Source organism: Meleagris gallopavo, chromosome 3, assembly GCF_905368555.1.
Source record: "Meleagris gallopavo chromosome 3, MGAL_WU_HG_1.1, whole genome shotgun sequence".
In the NCBI taxonomy this organism is placed as follows: domain Eukaryota; kingdom Metazoa; phylum Chordata; class Aves; order Galliformes; family Phasianidae; genus Meleagris; species Meleagris gallopavo.
In genome coordinates this window covers 61,266,231-61,283,855 of record NC_139406.1, presented here as the reverse complement: position 1 = coordinate 61,283,855, position 17,625 = coordinate 61,266,231, and the positions used below count along the sequence as shown (strand labels likewise).

At 36.8% G+C, this 17,625-nt stretch overlaps 1 protein-coding gene across 1 annotated transcript in view; it reads right to left on the bottom strand.

Moving 5' to 3' along the window:
• Positions 1 to 17,625, bottom strand: part of PREX2 (phosphatidylinositol-3,4,5-trisphosphate dependent Rac exchange factor 2) — a 177,327-nt gene that overhangs the window by 20,628 nt on the left and 139,074 nt on the right. Inside the window, exons 36-37 of the mRNA XM_085221224.1 lie at positions 8,926 to 8,992; positions 6,489 to 6,679 (exon numbers count right to left, since the gene is read on the bottom strand). Of these exons, the coding sequence (XP_085077350.1) occupies positions 6,489 to 6,679; positions 8,926 to 8,992 (258 nt within the window). The remainder of the gene's footprint in view (positions 1 to 6,488; positions 6,680 to 8,925; positions 8,993 to 17,625) is intronic.

The following is a 17,625-nucleotide window of genomic DNA, read 5'->3' as shown; positions in this document are numbered from 1 at the left end:
CGCTTGTTCTGAGAAGAAATTTTTCCTAATATCCAACCCAAGTCTCATCTGTCAAAACCTAAGGCCATTACCACTTGTCCTAAAGTCCTAATTTGCTGAAGTAGATGATGTGGATTTAATCAAGCTACGGAATCAGTTGTAAGTAAGTATACATCAGCCATATTTCAGTGCTAACCTTAGTTAATGGCTTTTGTAGTTTAGAAATATCGTTTTAAACAGGTTTATTAAATTCAAAGTTAGTCATTTTTAATCCTGAACATGCAGTAAGTAATGATGACATTTTTTTCTGTAGCTTATTAGGAAGATCATTATCTTCAGTACGTTACAGACGTAACATGGGTCTGTTCTATCCTTTTTAAGACAAAGAGCTTTCTGAAGAATAAAGAAAAAAACACTTTGTTTTTCAACATACATCTGCCAGCCTTTAAAAGCTGCACAGAACACCTTCTCAGAAACATTCATTCTCAAGATCTTGCCACCTTTAATCAGCAGACAGTGTTGCAAGGAGTCCCTTAAACCATTCATTGTTCCTTTCTGTTTTATGAAAGAACGACATCTCCAAAAGATTCAAGATTTGCCTTTTGGTTGCTCAGTCATACTTGCAAAAACACACAAGAAACATCTAAAGGCAAAAAAAGCCAACGTCAGTCATTACCTCTCCTGTTCTGTACAGAACATCTTTTACACTGAAGCCTTCTTTGCTACTAAGCTGGAAAGTAAATCTGTCTGCTGGAAAACTGCAATTTACTTCTTGTCTTCTAAGATCTCAGGTTACTCTCCACCTCAGAATTTAAAGATTTGGAAAAGTTTTTCATGTTAGGTTATTCCAGAGTATTTGCTGTATATTTGGTATAACACAGCAATGTTGGTGAGGAAAACTCAGATTCTCCTTAAGACCTGGATTGTAGGTAAGACAATACTGCAGCAACTGAAGAGTGAGAAGATGTTTCTATAGAGCAAAGCAATTGAGTCATCTATCAACTCTGCTGCCAAGTGTCTAGCCTAGTCCATAACATTACAACGCATCCACAAAGGAAAAAAGAGCACACTGAAATTCACATTAGCAGGAAGTTAGATCCATCCATCTATCTCATTGCATTTCTCTGCATTTTTAGACTGCAATTTAAACAAAAGAGTATTTCAGACTTTAAAATGTGTAAGCAAACTCAATGACCACAGTCCTTCACACACATACACAGTAGAAATTAACAAAACAAAAACGTGTCAGGTTGCCAGGGAAAGGCAAATCTTGAAATTACCACTACTGTAGAGATAAGTGGTTTGTGTGTAAAGTCTTGTTTATATTGTCTTAAGACAAATTCCTGCATATTGATTATGTAACTATTTCTAATATTAGCTAGCACAGAATAAAATACTATCCAAAATAATGTAAGGAAAACATAAGTTCTGTTTATGCTTCAGTTGGGAGATTGCACATACAATGACTGCAGACAGACATAATAAAACTGCAATTAAATAGAGAATCTTCACTGAAAGTTGGGGAGTAGCCAGGATAGTTCCTCAGCTCGTGCTGACCTGCCCCCTAAAGTTAGTCCCATCAACCCCAGAAAGTCGTCTTACTGCGGAGTTCATGAATTACATCTGCAAAACTTCAAGATTTTATTTGTTTGTAGCACAGACTCACTGAGCTCAGAACTAAATTCCTACCAAAAACAATTTAAAAATTCTAAAAGGAAGTATTCATACAATACAGCATCTGAAATATAAAATCAGGGTTCCTGTTTTTCAGCTTCTTTTATCTGATTCACTAAAAGGCAGCTGGCCATGGTGGACAGTTTATGGCATTCCTCTGCTTCACTGTGTGGAAGATGCAGCCGGTTTAGCTGGATTTCAGGAGCTGTGCCAGCTGCAGGAGACAGCATAATCAACCCTTGGCAAAACCTGCTTCATCATTCAGCTGAGTGCTGCCAGCCAGAACCCCGCTGGTTGAAGGATGGTAATGCTAAGGAGAGACTTTCTGGAGGGGAAATTAAAAGTCAGAAAAGAAAATAAGACAGTGATTTTTTTCTGGGGTACATCAAGATTATCAAAGACTTCTCTCAATCCTCCAGGAAATGCAAAATTTTAAATAAAGTTGGGATTTGTTTCGTTTGGATGCTTTAAATGATTCCTTTGAGCTTCTAAGTCCAATGGTCCCTGAATAGGTTTCTGCAGCTGCTGCACCTAATTTCATTTTGGCATGGAAAGAGGCGAGGGCATGTCTGTGCAGCCGAGTCTGCTCATCCCCCTGAAGCAGGAGCAAGCATCATGATTCAATAAAATTTAAAAGTGCCTTTCACCACCTACATTTGTGCAGAGTGATTACAACTTCAAATGGATCAAATACAAGTAAAGAAAGCAGAGCATTGTTTACGGGGTGACAGTTGATTGGCAGGCAGAAATATAATTATGGATGATAGAAAAGGGCAAAATAGAAATACAAACAATCGATTTCTCGGGCTAATTTAGAGTTTTGTTCCTGATGTTGATCAACAAGGCATGTTCACTTAGCATAATCCAAGGGCAGTCTGCAGTATTCATATGTCACTGAGGACAGTGAAGGTTGAAGGGGTTTATTTTTTCCCATCCTTGTTTTACTTGCAACTGTAATATATTTGGAAAGAATCGCTGCTTGAAGTAGATATAGGATTTCAGGCTCTAATGTAAATTGGTAAACATATTGTCATAATAAAAATCAAAGCAAAGCAATCACCAGCAATTCAAAATCCCAAGTATTATCTCAGATATAGGGATGAAACCACGAACTCTGTCAAGCTGTTTTAGTCTAGTGCAGTGCAAAAAGCAATTTAATATGGATCACAGAGAAGTCAGAAACCAAGACACTGCTGATCCACAGATCAGCAATCACTGTCAAAGCAGACCAAGCTGTTCTTGGCTCTTCTGCAATGAGACTGCCATCCAGCACCTCCCTCCAAAGCTATCTGGGATTTGCTTCCCATTAGTTGACAGAAACTTGCAGTGTCATACGTGACACCTAACAATACAGGCAATATAGACAATACAGTAAAGGCTCTCCAATCATTTTAGGAAGACATAAATTGAGTGGAGGAAGGTTGAGGTTTAAAGTATACTAAATTGACAGATTCACACTTTGCTAAGGTCCCACTCCCCAGGAATAAAAGAAAGGTGCGACCAAGCAAGAGCATCCTGAACTCTTCCACAGACTCAAAGATTCTCTTCCGTTAGAGACCAAACATTGAAATTAGGCCAAAATGAGGGTTTTTTTTTGTTTGTTTTTTAAGAAAGCACGTAAGAAACTTGCTCTGTGTTCATTATTCTTCATTTTCAAGCTGGTAAGAAGACTGAGAAATGAAGAACATACTTCCTGCAATAACAATTCACATCTTTCTGCTATCTGCTTACAGAGTGGAATCAGTAGATAATGCCACTTTTCAACTCACTGTATCCTAATGCGAAAAACTTTCAGTAAAGATTTTTTGGTCTGGGCCTAAAAATGCGGTTTTCTGCAACTGGTTGCATTCAGCAACTTCACAGTATTTAGTATCTAAGAACACAGAGGGCCAGACAAATTGCCAAATACAACCAGAAATGAAAATTTCTATCTGAAAAATCGGTAACTAACACAATTTAAATAACATTATTTTGTATGATTATCTGCACTGATTAAATAATATTCCACCAAACAAGCAAAAGAGTACAGCCTCAAGGCTATAGGGAAGAGGCAAAATCTTCTTTGTTTATGGGACAGGATCACATCCAGCCTCTTATTCATCTTTCTGTCCTTCTCACAGGATTTAATGATGCTGTAAGAGTTTCAGTCTACAAAGCGTCAAGACGAGCAGGTTCACAAAAAACACAGCAGAATTTAGCAGCAGTAATTTCAGGAACACCCAGCAAGCCTACTGGCTGGAGATGAAACAAGCTTGCTGTCTGGACAAAGGCAATTTCAGAATGCCAAAAAGCAGTGTTTATTTAGTGCTGGACAGGAGAGATTTGGCCTGGGGAGGCCAGAAGGAAAATAGTATGTGATGTTATATGACTTCACATTCTAAGGAAAGACCTCTTCATCCATCCAAACTGTATGCATAACAGTATCTTCAGGTGACTCTTGCTTCTTGAAAGGAATAAAAAAGCTTCTTTAACTTCTGTCACTTCAAATAATAGCACGGGAATTCCTTCTAATTTCTAAATATATGAGTTTTTATCTGAACTTTCAGAAATTCAGGGTAAAAACTCTGAGTACCTATAAAATCTCAAGTAATGCATTCCTCTCTCCTGGAGAGTCTATCTTAAAATGTCTGTGATAATGCCAAGAGTTGATTTATTTTTTTTTTCTCTGAACAGATGGTGGCCACAAAGGCAGTATTATCACACAACTGAAGTCATGCTATCTGGTAGAAAAGCTGAAATGGATCTTCTGTAAAGCAATACTAGTCATGCTTTACAGAAAAGTGTTTTGTGATTTTATATAAAAAGGCCATCTTGAATCCTTTAACATCTAGATAGAAACCCACATGTTAAGCAGTTATACTCGATTCCCACTACTTGTAATAATATTTTGAAATCCAATTTGTGCTGGCTTTCTAACATTTTGTTTTTTAAATATACTTAACCTGACATTTAATAGTTTTTTACCTTTGAATTAGTCTTAGTGTTGAGCAGGGATCTCATTAATAATTCATTTTCATTTAAGAGTAATCATTTATTTGGGTACTGAAGTTGCTCTGACTTCATTCTTAAACAATAAGAATTTTTGGAACGACTATATTTGCAAGTTCAGAACTTGAGCCATGAGATCATGAGGAAACTCAGAGAACCTTTATATAAAACAGCAGAATCGAGCCCAAAGTCTCTTCTGATCATGTAGGAGGTGAAATTTCTATCATTCAACACAGAAATGTCTTCAGAAGAGTACTCTGCAATAAAGAATCTGTTCATAAAAGCACAGGGCTTTGAAGAAACAGTAACTAACAGCAGCTAACCGACATGAGGTCAATCTGAGTATTATTATTTTTTTCACTGTTCTTCAGTCAATATTGCTTCATTCTGCAGGCCTTACACAAGGCTGATTTCCCACTCCCTATCCCCAATCTTGTTTGCTCTTTCTCAGAGCAATGTTTTTAAGAAAAAATCATATTAAGAAACAAGAGCTCTGACACACACGTCTCTACAAGAAGTTCTTGTTAAACTATTTTACATGAAGATAGGAGACAGCTTTTCTCTGGCTCATCTTCATAGTCTTCTGAAATGACAACTTCATGCCAATCCATGCTATATAGTATTCTCATCTTCTTATATAGTGATTGATCTTAAATAGTAGTATTATTTAGCAATTGTCTAAAACCAAGTACTGTATACAAAGTGACATTTTCTTGTACCAGCAATGAAGAGCAACACAGTTTGTTGCAAACTCTGCTAAGAGAAATGGCTAGCACTGTTTTTATGTAACTTAATTGTGTTGATTATATACAGAGCTTTTCATACCTAGTAACCTGCATTGCAGTTATCTTGCATTTTTTCCCCCTAAATCTCTTTGTAAGAAATGACATTACTTAAAATTAGGATAAAGTAATGCTCATTTTAGTACAATAAACTGGTAATCAAGCCTACTTAAAATAAGGATTTGAATAGGCCATAAAATCACAGAATATCCCACAGGGACCCACAAGGATCATCAAATCCAAATCCTAATGAGAGTATTTTTAACATCACTACCTGTAAACCATAGTTAGGAATTTTTAGAAAGGGAGTAGGTATTAGGTATTTAGCATCGTGTTCTTGGCTACAGCTTTGACTTCTGTTGTTGTTCCCTCTCCCCCCCTTCCAATGGCAGTCTCAGCTTTTTTGGTATAATACAGACAAAATTGTGGTCTGCTAGTCTGAAATACAAACATATTGCTGCCTTTAACTAATGCCATTAAATACTGGAGAGCTCAATAATTACACTATTGCATTTTTTAATATATATAAATAAATGTATGTGTATTAAATTTTCAGACTTGATGACAACAAAGCTCTGTTGGCTATAGTTCATTTTCTGGTATTGTATTAATACAGACAGAACTTCTAGTTATGATACGGAACACGTAAAGAAATGCATCTTGCTTATTTTTCTCCCTTGGAAAAAAAGCTTAACTACTATTTCACCAGCATATAAAGCAGATATGAAAATCAGCATTTCCTGCCTGCATTAAGAGTTTAACACAGTGTGTTTTATTCACCTAGGAAACGTTTCTTCTTCTGCTTTAGCAATTAAGGTTTCTGTCTTTTCCTGACTTGAATAAGGAACAATCCGTAACAACTACACAGAACAAAATCATACTGCTCATTTCTGTCAATCACTGCAAGTACAGTTATAAAATAACACCACAGAACTTTAAAGTATATGAGATACTTAGTCACATACATGAAAAGACAGTGTAAGAACTCCATTTAAAAAGAAAATTCTTCAACTGCAATGTCTGAATGACTGACTGAAACAAAGGGAGGAAAATAAATTGCCATACCGGTGAACTCCACTGTTGCACATAATGATGTGACAAGCTCCAAGCCTGTTACAGAGTTCAGAAGAAACTGATAGCAATCCAACTCCAGAAGCACTGCAAGCAGTGTATGCACAGGCAGCAGTGCGCTTAGATCGGATAAAGGACCCTACGAGTCGGTAAAGTTCATCCAAGCAATTAAGTGGCCTCATCAGCTGAAAGAGAGAAGAAGAAACTTTAATATTTCCTACCAAGAGAACATGAAACACTTTTTTTGAGCAAGTCTTCACAGATGTGTGTTGGAATAACAGGGTAAGCTGGGACAGCCAAAGTGAGATTCTGTAACGTACATAAAGAACGTCTTTTTCTATGTGACTTAGAACAACATTGTCTTCATTCCCATAGCAGCTTAGTGAGCTGATTTTCAGTTCAATAAACTGAACAGATCCAAAAGTGCCATTTCCATCATTGGTATTTTCAGAAAAGGGAAATCACAAAGAAACAACCATAATGCATGTAGAGGAGGGATGCCAAGGCTGGTTAATTGACTCACTGACAAAATCAGATTATAATTAAGAAACACTATCCCCCCATTTATGCAAACAGCTGTTTTCTAATCTCGACTAATAATATGGAAAGAGACAAATGATCAAGAGTAACAAAATATACTGCAAAACTCAGTACTAGCGTGTGGTAAATGAATGATTCACCTTTCTTTATTAGGTGAATCATTCAAGTGGAAGGTTGGCCTTAGAAAAGGAACCCTCAAAAGAAGTTTAGCAATGAAAAGCAGCATCCATGGTTCTTTGTGTAAAGAAAAGATGCACAGCACAGTTTTATAGATTCCATAATTCAAATTCCATTTCTCTTCCTACCAGAAATACGTAAAGATTCTAACAAAATCCTAGTACCCCAAGGATGGATATTTTGAAGGACAGATTAATACCCCAAAGACATCCTTAACTAATTAGAGAAATGTCAGCCTGACTTGCTCATTTTGGAGGTAGCCTCACTAAAAAGCATACAAGTCAAGTAAATAAATTAGAAAAAGAAGTATATTTAAATCTGGGCACAAACAGATTTAACTTGGTTTAACTACTATTGATCTAACTTGCATCCATTTAAATTGATTTTAAAGGTGCCATTTACGAATGCAGAATTATGGAGAAGAGAACAAAAGTCACAGCTACAGCTACAAACATGCATTCACTCTTAGCTTGCTCCAATTGCAAAATAAATGCATTAGCTTAACTTAGCATCCTTTGGTTAGGTCTGTATTATGAGCTGCTTTTATCTTGCCCTTGACCTTTTTACTGAAATAGCAGGTTTGGGGGTAACAAGCACTCCACATGTAGTTAAATTTGTCCTCTGCGGCTGTGACATTTAAAAAATATATGTTCTTCACACCATAGAAGGAGAGGCACAGGCTCACCTCCTCCTCCCCTTCCATGTAGTCCAGTACAGAGACAAGGAACAGGAACAAGAAACAGAGCAGGGTTGGTCTCTTCTGAGAGGTGACAGGACGAGGGGAAATGGCCTTAAGTTGCGCCAGGGTAAGTTTAGTTTGGACATCAGGAAACACTTCTTCACAAAAGGGTTGTTAAACACTGGAATAGGCTCCCCAGGGAGGTGGTTGAGTTACCATCCCTGGATGTGTTTAAAAAGTTTGGATGTGGTGCTCAGAGACATGATTTAGCGGAGGGTTGTCAGAGTTAGGGTAGTATGGTTAGGTTGAGGTTGGTCTTGATTATCTTTAAGGTCTTTTCCAACCTGAGAAATTCTATGGTTCTATGATTCTAACTATCAGTCTTCTAATGGTCATACTGCGTGCTGCAGTCATAAAATTCAGTCTGTCACAGAGCTCAGTGATAATCATTGCATTTCTCAAGACACAGTAACTCAATCACTTTTGCTTTTAATTCAGTACAGACAAGATCCTAGAATTTATTGAGCTGCAATATGGCTATTAACTCTCTGACAATAGGGGAGAACTAAATGAATTTTCCTAGCCTCTGGGATCTCTCTTCAAACCTCTATTTGAAGACATATTAAAGCATTTGAAGAAAGCCTAAAAGAGCAGGTTCAGAAGGAAGCGTAAGATGCTGAAACAGTACTTAATTTTCAACATCAATTCCAATTTTCAGAACTAAAAATATCTGCCTGCATCTACTCCCTCATTGCCTAAGCCTGTGAATGGTCCTGGTGTGATTGTATTACTCTGACAATGCCGTGAAAAGAAAAGTTGAAGTTCTCTTTCTCAGATACATTGATTCCCTCCAGCCTCATCTGCTGATGCAGAATCACACTGCAACAGAGAGCCCTTAGAAGAAGGGTACGTCAAAAAATTGCAAGAGTTTCTCCTTTCTTTGCCCATACAGCTTTGAATACTTCCATTTCTCAATGGAAAGGACATGGTGTGTAACATACGAAGTTTAATTAGGTACTTATCATTTTTATTTACCTTATCTATGTAAGCTGCTTTAGATGTTGAATTTGGAGGCAGGTTTGACTTGTCCAGGTAGAACGCCCTGAGAAAACAAACATAATACAGCAAAGACTGTTAATTGTTTGAACTCCTGAACAAAATGGATGAAGGAGACTATTCTGAGAAATCATCCTAAAGTTGGATTATTATTTTATTATTACTGCTACTATCACAACAAGAGAGGGTCAAGAATTTACAAAGATAAACAGGTACTAACGCTCTTTTTTAAAAATAATGAGAAATGCTTTTCTTGTTTTGGAAACAAATTTCCCTTCTACCCTTCGACAGTTCACTGCAAAATTTTAACCTCTACTAAGAAGAAAAACATGTTCTGCAAATGATTTTCACCAAAACATACATTTGCATCAGTGAAAGGTTTGTGGCCGCTGTCAGATTTTAACAGTAACTTTAGGAAACTTGGCATCACGGTACGTAAACAGTGCCTGCATCTTATGTACCGCAAGTTTTGTTTGCATGTTTGTTTGAATATCAGTTGTAAATAACTGCAATGATATCAGAACCAAATCCGAAAGCTAGTACTGGCACTGAGGAAAGCATATTCAATCTGAAAGTTATAAAACACCCATTCTGGGACTCCCTGACAATGAGGCCTCCAGTGAGGACAACACAACACCTGCCACTGCAGTAATTCTGGCCAAGGTTTTTTTTTTTTGTTTTTTTTTTTTTTAAATGTAAATGTACATGTTAAATGTAAATAAAATATACACAAATACACACAAAATGAAACCAAGAACACTGAATTTTGGAAAGAACTAGGTTTTACAGTGGAACCCTCAAGCAATTATCCAGCTCCAGGGCCTGAGCACAAGCAGCAGGCCTGGCTAAGGGTTACAGCTGAGTCCTGGCCCAGGCTGGAAATAATGTCCTGCTGCCCTACAGAACATGGCAACCAAATTTCAGCATATGCTCCCCAGCTTTCTAAATATTTTTATGTTTTTAAAATAATTTTATCTTCATGGCTGGAGTTATTCACAGGGTTATATATTTGCAGAGCAGAGGTGCAGACTACGGATTTGAATAGCCTTTTATTCTTCAGTCTGGAAATGTTGTGCTGTTAAACAAATGCAGGCACCTTTCAGTCTAGTAGATTTTTCTGCCCATAGTTTTGTAGTTTTGAGAAGCATCTTCTCCCAGATTTGAAGTTTGAACCTTACAAAGCACAGCAATGAAATCTGATCTCATTCTGTTATTCCATTAAGCCCTCGTGCAAACCAGAATTTACTCCGTGTTAAAGGAAGCTGGAGACTATTGGAAGGAAAAGAGGTTTGCAGAGAAAATTACTCATAAATCACTGTGAGTGGCCAGAGCACATAAAAGCTACCTCAACAGCAACAGGCCAGCCTTTCTCTTTGTTAGCAAAGCTAAAGACCAAAGCATCACCCTGCCACCCACCAAACATTATTAGACTAAAAGCCTTCACTGTTTTTTCCTGCTATGCCACAGGAAAATCTGCTCCATTTTCAATATGTTCAACACTTCCATTTTCTTTGTGCTATTATTTCAGTAAATTCAACTGCATTAAATGAGACCAGAAACAAAATATAGAACAGTACACACATTAATGGAGTACATGGAAAATAATCAACTCAGGGTACAAAACGAAGCAACGCGAATGTTAGAATAGGGTATACAATTATAAGAATTACTATATTAATTCAGTTAGTTATTCAGTAAGTTAAAGAACAAAAGAAATCAACTATACACAACATTAATTTTAAATATCAAAATATCCTGCTACCACTGAAGCAATTCCCCCTCCACTACAATCAGATAACACTCCCAGATGTTTCTCCAATGCTTTATTTTTATTGCTTTTCATAAAAACATGGTTCAGTATTTTACAGAACATGACAAACTGTGGACAGCAAATAAATTTCCAAAGCACTTCGCTTAATTACTAAATGCTTGTTAAGGTCCTTCATCATATTTTATGGGAAAAGTTAATGGCAATCTTGGCGCAGTGCCCAGTTCAGGCAGTATTTTCTAATCAATTTGAAATGAACAAGAATGAAATCATAGTTCTTTGTCTGCAACTGTGATGCTGCTATGTGCTGCTAAAAGCCTTACAATTTCTATAAATTGTTGTAGAAAAGCCTTCCTTTAAAGAGGAAAAAAAAGGTAGAAAAAACAATAGATATTAAAACTACTGGAGATGATTGCTATGTTCCACCTTTTAAAGATATTCCCTGTGTCAAAATGTCAAATAACAGGACTGATACCTCAAGGAAAACTTACTATGGATTGAAGCAACAAATATGTTAAGGTTCAAAAAGAAAAACCTATCATAAAATAAATTTTCCCACAACTTGTGCATTAGATGCAGAAAAACTGATAGGATTTTGTAGGGCACCCTACAAAAATGATTTAGACATGTAAAAACCTGAAAAAATGAAACACCGAAAACTGAAGCTTAAAGGAGACAGGCATTTCTGAGAAACTCTGTACATGCATGTACATGCATAACCAAGTTTCTAGGCTTTCAAATTGCTGTTTAGGAAGTCTATATGCTTATACTGGATGTTGACCATCCATTCTCTGACTGGACACGATAGAAAGATAATTGGATTAAATAGCATTAAACAAAGGTTAACTGGGGGTTCTGCTCTAGAAAGGTTGAACACTGGACACGATTTGAATTGACAGTTATTGCAACACAGCACAATTCTGTACATTTTACTAGCAGTATTTCTGTATTGCTATTCATGCTCCAAGTCTAGAAAAAAGAAAACTGTAATTTTCTATTTTTACTTAAGTGCACAAGAAAGGAATAGTTTTTATATAGACAGAATACATTAAGATTGAAGCCATACACCCATTGAAGCCTCAGCATACTGAGTAGTTGAGTAGTTTGCACACATGAGCAATCAGATGTCAGAACACACAAGGACTTCCCACCTCTCATCGTTTACATGCCTCAAAAAATACATATTTCAGCAATAAGGACAATGTGTAGAAGCTCTGTAGTTTCATCATAAACAAGATTATGGACATCAAGAAGATTTCAACCTTAACACCCATGACAGTGATAAAGTCCTGTGTACAATATTATTAAAGAAAAATTTAATTATAACAAGAAAACATCTTTGTGACAATCCCACAATTTTAAATTCTTAAACAGTTTAGATTGTAATATTCTGATCGTTCACAAGCACTACTGTGCAACTTGAAGCACAGAGAAGAAAATTTGAACACTATGGGCTCTGAACTTACCTTGGATAATTCGTATTTCATGTGTATGTCCCTCCTGGCTAACTCTAGGCACAGTGACACACCAGCTTTGCCAGTGTTTATTCTAACTGTAACCAAACAGAACTGTGGAAAATAGTTTGTGGGGATAAGGATGTGAATGTAAGGTGAAATTATCAAAATATATACAGAGAAAATGGAAGAATCTTTGAATTTAATTACCTCAAGGAATGCTAACCTGCACATCATCCAACACACACATCACCTCACTCCTAAACATTTATAAATGCACAAGCAAGGGGAATCACAGAAATGTGAGCACAGAATTGTGAGGACAGAAAGTTCTGGATGGCAGAAAATAGAAAAAATAAAATAAAAAAATAAAAAAAGGCTTTTGCTCTATGTAACTCAGATTGTTTTTCAGATGTTGTATTTTACTCTCTACTTTTCCAGGGATCCAGAAGAGATCTTTGTTCCCAGTATGCTAAGCCTCCAGTCATCTCTATTTACTTCCCAGATCATTTGAAATCATCCTGTGCTATTAATTGAAAGGAAAGATCGTGAGCCACCACCACTTCTAGGTACCTTACTGCTTCTCCTGTTATACCAGCAGCCAAATCCATACTAAACCCATTGGTACTAACAACTTCCACACTTACTTATCACAAAGTATATTTCTCTTTTTGATTTATGATATTCTAGACATGGAATATCTTGTTAAGGTGATAACATGCCAAACAGTCATAGGGTAGCAAGTATTTCTACTACACCTACAAGCGGTACAAGCTACAGGCTTGGACTGAATTCGTATCAAGTGACCAGAAGTGAAAGATAAAGCTTCATCTCTAATCATTGCAGACACACTTTCTCTGCATTTGCCAAGTACTAAGAAAACAGAATGAACCAGGGGTCATTTTGAGGTGTTTTTATTCTTTAGTGTAATCTATCAAGAAGAATAATCTTCAATTTCTGAACATTCTCTGCAATAAATTTTGATCATACTTCAGATCACACAAAGAGTATGTAACTGGAAGAGAGAAGAAGAAAAAAACAAAAACACAAAGAAATCTAAATCTGAGCCAGCTGGAGATATCTTTTAGACCAGCTAGACAATTTTAATTTACTTTATCCAGTATCTCTCTATTCACTCTGGTCCTGCTTCACTTTAGATGTAATGAATCCCAATTTCTGTTCTACCTAAAATGTTTCTCATTAAGTTTGTTAGGAGACAAATCTGGCAATTATTTCCTTGTTATGTCCTTCAGAGTGAATGCTTAATTCTCAATCTCTCCTTCATAACAATTTTGCATTATAGAGAGTTCAGCTGGAAGTATCTACTTCATTTGAAATCACATCTTAAAATTCTAAAAGGCATCAGATTTCCATTTTTTATAGGCATATAAACTACTTGATAAATTGGTATGTGTAGCATTGCAGTTCAGTTTTGTTGCTGTATTTTTAAACACAATGCAATATACCAAGTACCTGGCATTAAAAATAGGAAAATAGCTTTTGCCTACTTCATAAATATTCCACTTCAGTGGAAAGAAAATGTATTCATAGTATCACCACCTAAAACCTGTAAGTCTCCTCAGATTACTATGTTCTGAATTTGATGGCAATAACAAAGACTAGTTAGACATGAAGGAAAGGAAAGTAAGACTAAATTCACAGGACAAGAGGGGGACACAAACAAACAGCACAAGCTTCTTAATCTCATGAGCAATTTGCTTTGGAAAGGCTTTCCACTGGAAACAGTGGGGAAGAAGACTGTCAGTTTTAAGATAGGTTTTAATGCATTAATTATGGGACTTGATATATGATTTTGTCTGTGTTAATGCAGGCATGGTCTTGAGGACTCATAAGCTTGTTCCAGAGACAAATTCTTTCTTTCATAGTAATGAACTCTCTCTAAATAGATACACTTGTACGTATGGAAAATCTCAGCCTGCCAAGGAGCCTACAGCTTGAGAAGCTGCTGAGTACATATACATGTTTGTGTAAATAAAAAGATATTATATTATATAGACATACTTTTGTTCCACGCTCATATAAACTCTAGGGGCAGAAACTCTCTCTTTGTAATTTTTTTTTTAATAAAAAATAATTATATTAAATTCTCATGAATTACAGCAAGATTAAATTAAATTTGCCAACATTCTGATAAAGGCTTCTTATGTCATCAGATAGATGCAGGAGGCTTTAGAAGGAGAAACAGTTTGAAGTTACATTGTAAATTAAACACTTTAAAATGACAAATATTGCATTCAACGTAATCAGATGTTCAGTGTAATGAGGATAGTTAGCTAAATCATTTGTCATTAGATTCTCTGATTATAATTGCTTCCTTACCCTAACAGGCTTGCATTTACCTCCTTAAATGATATCAAAGAAAGCAGCAACATAGGAGAAATGAAAAGAAAAAATAATTTAAAAAAAGGTCTTTTCCCTTTAGTGCCAGCTCACTTCAAAGAATAGTTCCAAATCACACAGAATGGTAGGCACAAAGAACATTTTCTTCAGGCCTTCTATGTTGATGCACAGGCAAGTTAATTACTACACAATAGTAATTAGCACTCATACCACTGGTGACAATGGACAGCAATGCTCATCTACCTTTCCCACAGCATGATCTTTGGTGTAAATAACTAGGTCATCATATTGTCAGGGATGTCAGCAGAAAGAGACATCTTGGGAATAAAGAAGTAGAGCTCTTGGAAGTAGAGCTCTCCTAAGCTCACCTTCATCTATTCCTTTACTTATTCCCCTCTTAATCTTCCCAGTTCAAACCACCATATTATTGGGTACCAAATTTTAAAGGTGATTGGATATCTAAATGCAAGGACAGGTGCTAAAGAGGTATTAAAGATGTTCATTAATTTAACTGCCAATGACTGCACTAATTTCTCATCAGCTAAAAATTAGCTGTGTAGAGAATTTCAAAATTCAGGTATAGGCACCTAAATTCCACAAGAGTTTATTCTTGGTGTCAATAGAATGTACTGGAGCAAACTGCAGACATCTCACATACTTAAACTTATAGCCCCGCACCCCAATGAATGGCCTGTATCCCAACATCTTTTCCACTTTTGAAATATATTATTCATAAATAATATGGAGAGGAGCTCTGCAGAGAGGGACCTGGGCGTCCTGGTGGACGACAGGTTGGCCATGAGCCAGCAGTGTGCCCTCGTGGCCAAAAAGGCCAATGGCATTCTGGGGTGCATTAAGAAGAGCGTGTCCAGCAGGTCGAGGGAGGTGATCCTCCCCCTCTACTCTGCCCTGCTAAGGCCTCATCTGGAGTACTGTGTCCAGTTCTGGGCTCCCCAGTACAAAAAAGACAGGGATCTCTTGGAAAGAGTCCAGCGGAGGGCCACAAAGATGGTGAAGGGTCTGGAGCATCTCCCCTATGAAGAAAAGCTAAGTGAACTGGGTCTGTTTAGCCTTGAGAAAAGACGACTGAGAGGGGACCTGATCCAGGTTTATAAATATCTGAGGTGTGGCGGCCATAGCGGTGAGGCCAGTCTCTTTTCAGTGGTACGTGGAGACAGGACGAGGGGAAACGGACATAAGCTGCAGCATAGGAAGTTTCGCACGAATGTACGTAAGAACTTCTTTACGGTGAGGGTGACGGAGCACTGGAACAGGCTGCCCAGGGAGGTTGTGGAGTCTCCTTCTCTGGAGATATTCAAGTCTCGCCTGGACGCCTACCTGTGCGACCCCTGCTTTGGCAGGGGGGTTGGTCTTGATCTCTAGAGGTCCCTTCCAACCCCTACAATTCTGTGATTCTGTGATTCATGTACTTGAGAGAAAAGCTCTTCCTGGACTTTTTTTATTAAGAAGATAACCAAGAGCACCTGTGAAAAAGTAGATTTTAATAGAATGTTGAAGGAGGGGCCCATTTCCTTCCCAAGAAGATAATTCATAGATGAAAAAATTATAATCAGAATTACCTGATATATGTCAAAATGTCAAATATTCATGGAGAAATAAAGACTGGAAAAGCAAGCTTCCTTATTACTGTAGACTGGAAGGCCCATTCTACGCCATCAAGCCTAAACCTCTGACAAATCAACACAAGCATTCCTATAGTCATCAAGGTCATTCTAAAACAATTTCACTTACTGCAGGAAGCTAATCCAAAACTTGATTCTTTTACGGGAAAATGTGTTTATATTCAGCTAAAGGTTTTATCTTAAAAGTCACCATTCAGTCTGAGGATTGCCTGAGTTATGGCCACTCAGCTGACCTGTAGATCAGGATTTCTCCCAGCTTCTAAGTGGCCTGCAAACATAACCAAGCTTTTGGTCTCAGTAATGAACGTATGATTTATTTCCATGCAGTATAGTAATAAATACCATAATGAATCACATCATGCAGGAAATAAACCTTTAGCAAATATAAAAATCATATTCATATGACAGTGTGTGTTTTAACTAAATAACTCTTAAAACATTAATATTTCAAAAATGATAAATCAAGTTTTCTCTCATGCTTTTACAATCATGTATGATTCAAGATGTGCAAGAAAAGATTTAACTCAACCCAACATTTTAAGTAATTATATTGCATTCATGAATTACCACTATTTGTATCACTGTTTGTTGTAGATATGAATTCAAAAACCACTGTGACTTGCTGAAGAAAAACTGACTCATATCTATAAAAGCAAAACAACTGATTCAAGATGGAACAAGGCTATTTGAACAGCAAGGAGTAGCAAAGGAGAAAGACAAAACTGAAAGGAGGTAGGAGAATGTAGAATATTATTATTTAACATTAGTATCTGTACAGGTAAGATGCACTGGTCCTCCTGTATGTCAGAAGACAACAGTAGGGATATCAAAGACATAGTAATAAACATATTCAAAAATCTTTACTGACCTAATTGCTTTCACTTGGCTATATTACATGTTTCCTACTAGCAAACCATTTGATAAGGTTAAATTTACAGTGTTGCCAACTTGCACCAGCACAACTTGCAAACACAATTTCAGTACAGCCTTTTTCCTTATGCAAGTCAGAGAAGCAGAAGCACTGAACTACAGAAATAAAAGCAAGATGGCTGACTGTGAACAAAAATCCAGCATCATTAAGAACAATTGTGGGCCAGATGCGCAAGATTTTCCAGCAGTTCCAGAAATCTCATAAACTAGTCTGTTTTTAAAATAACATATTTATTCAGATAAAGGACCTTCTACACATCACAGAGGCAAAGGATTTTGGCTCAGGAATTATAGAAAAAGTAGAAATGTTTAGCTGGTCTTAGAATGAAAGTTCTGTTATATAACCAATCAGATTCTGATAGGTCGGGTTAAAGTCAATTATGGAAGATGGAGGGACGTTCCCTCCTTTCCACATAAGTATCAATTTTGTAACTGGTTTTCAACTGTTTTTCATATGATATCCTATAAATGATAACCTTATGATTAGTACTGTGCAGTTGAGGTTGCATTTCCAAAAGCCGCA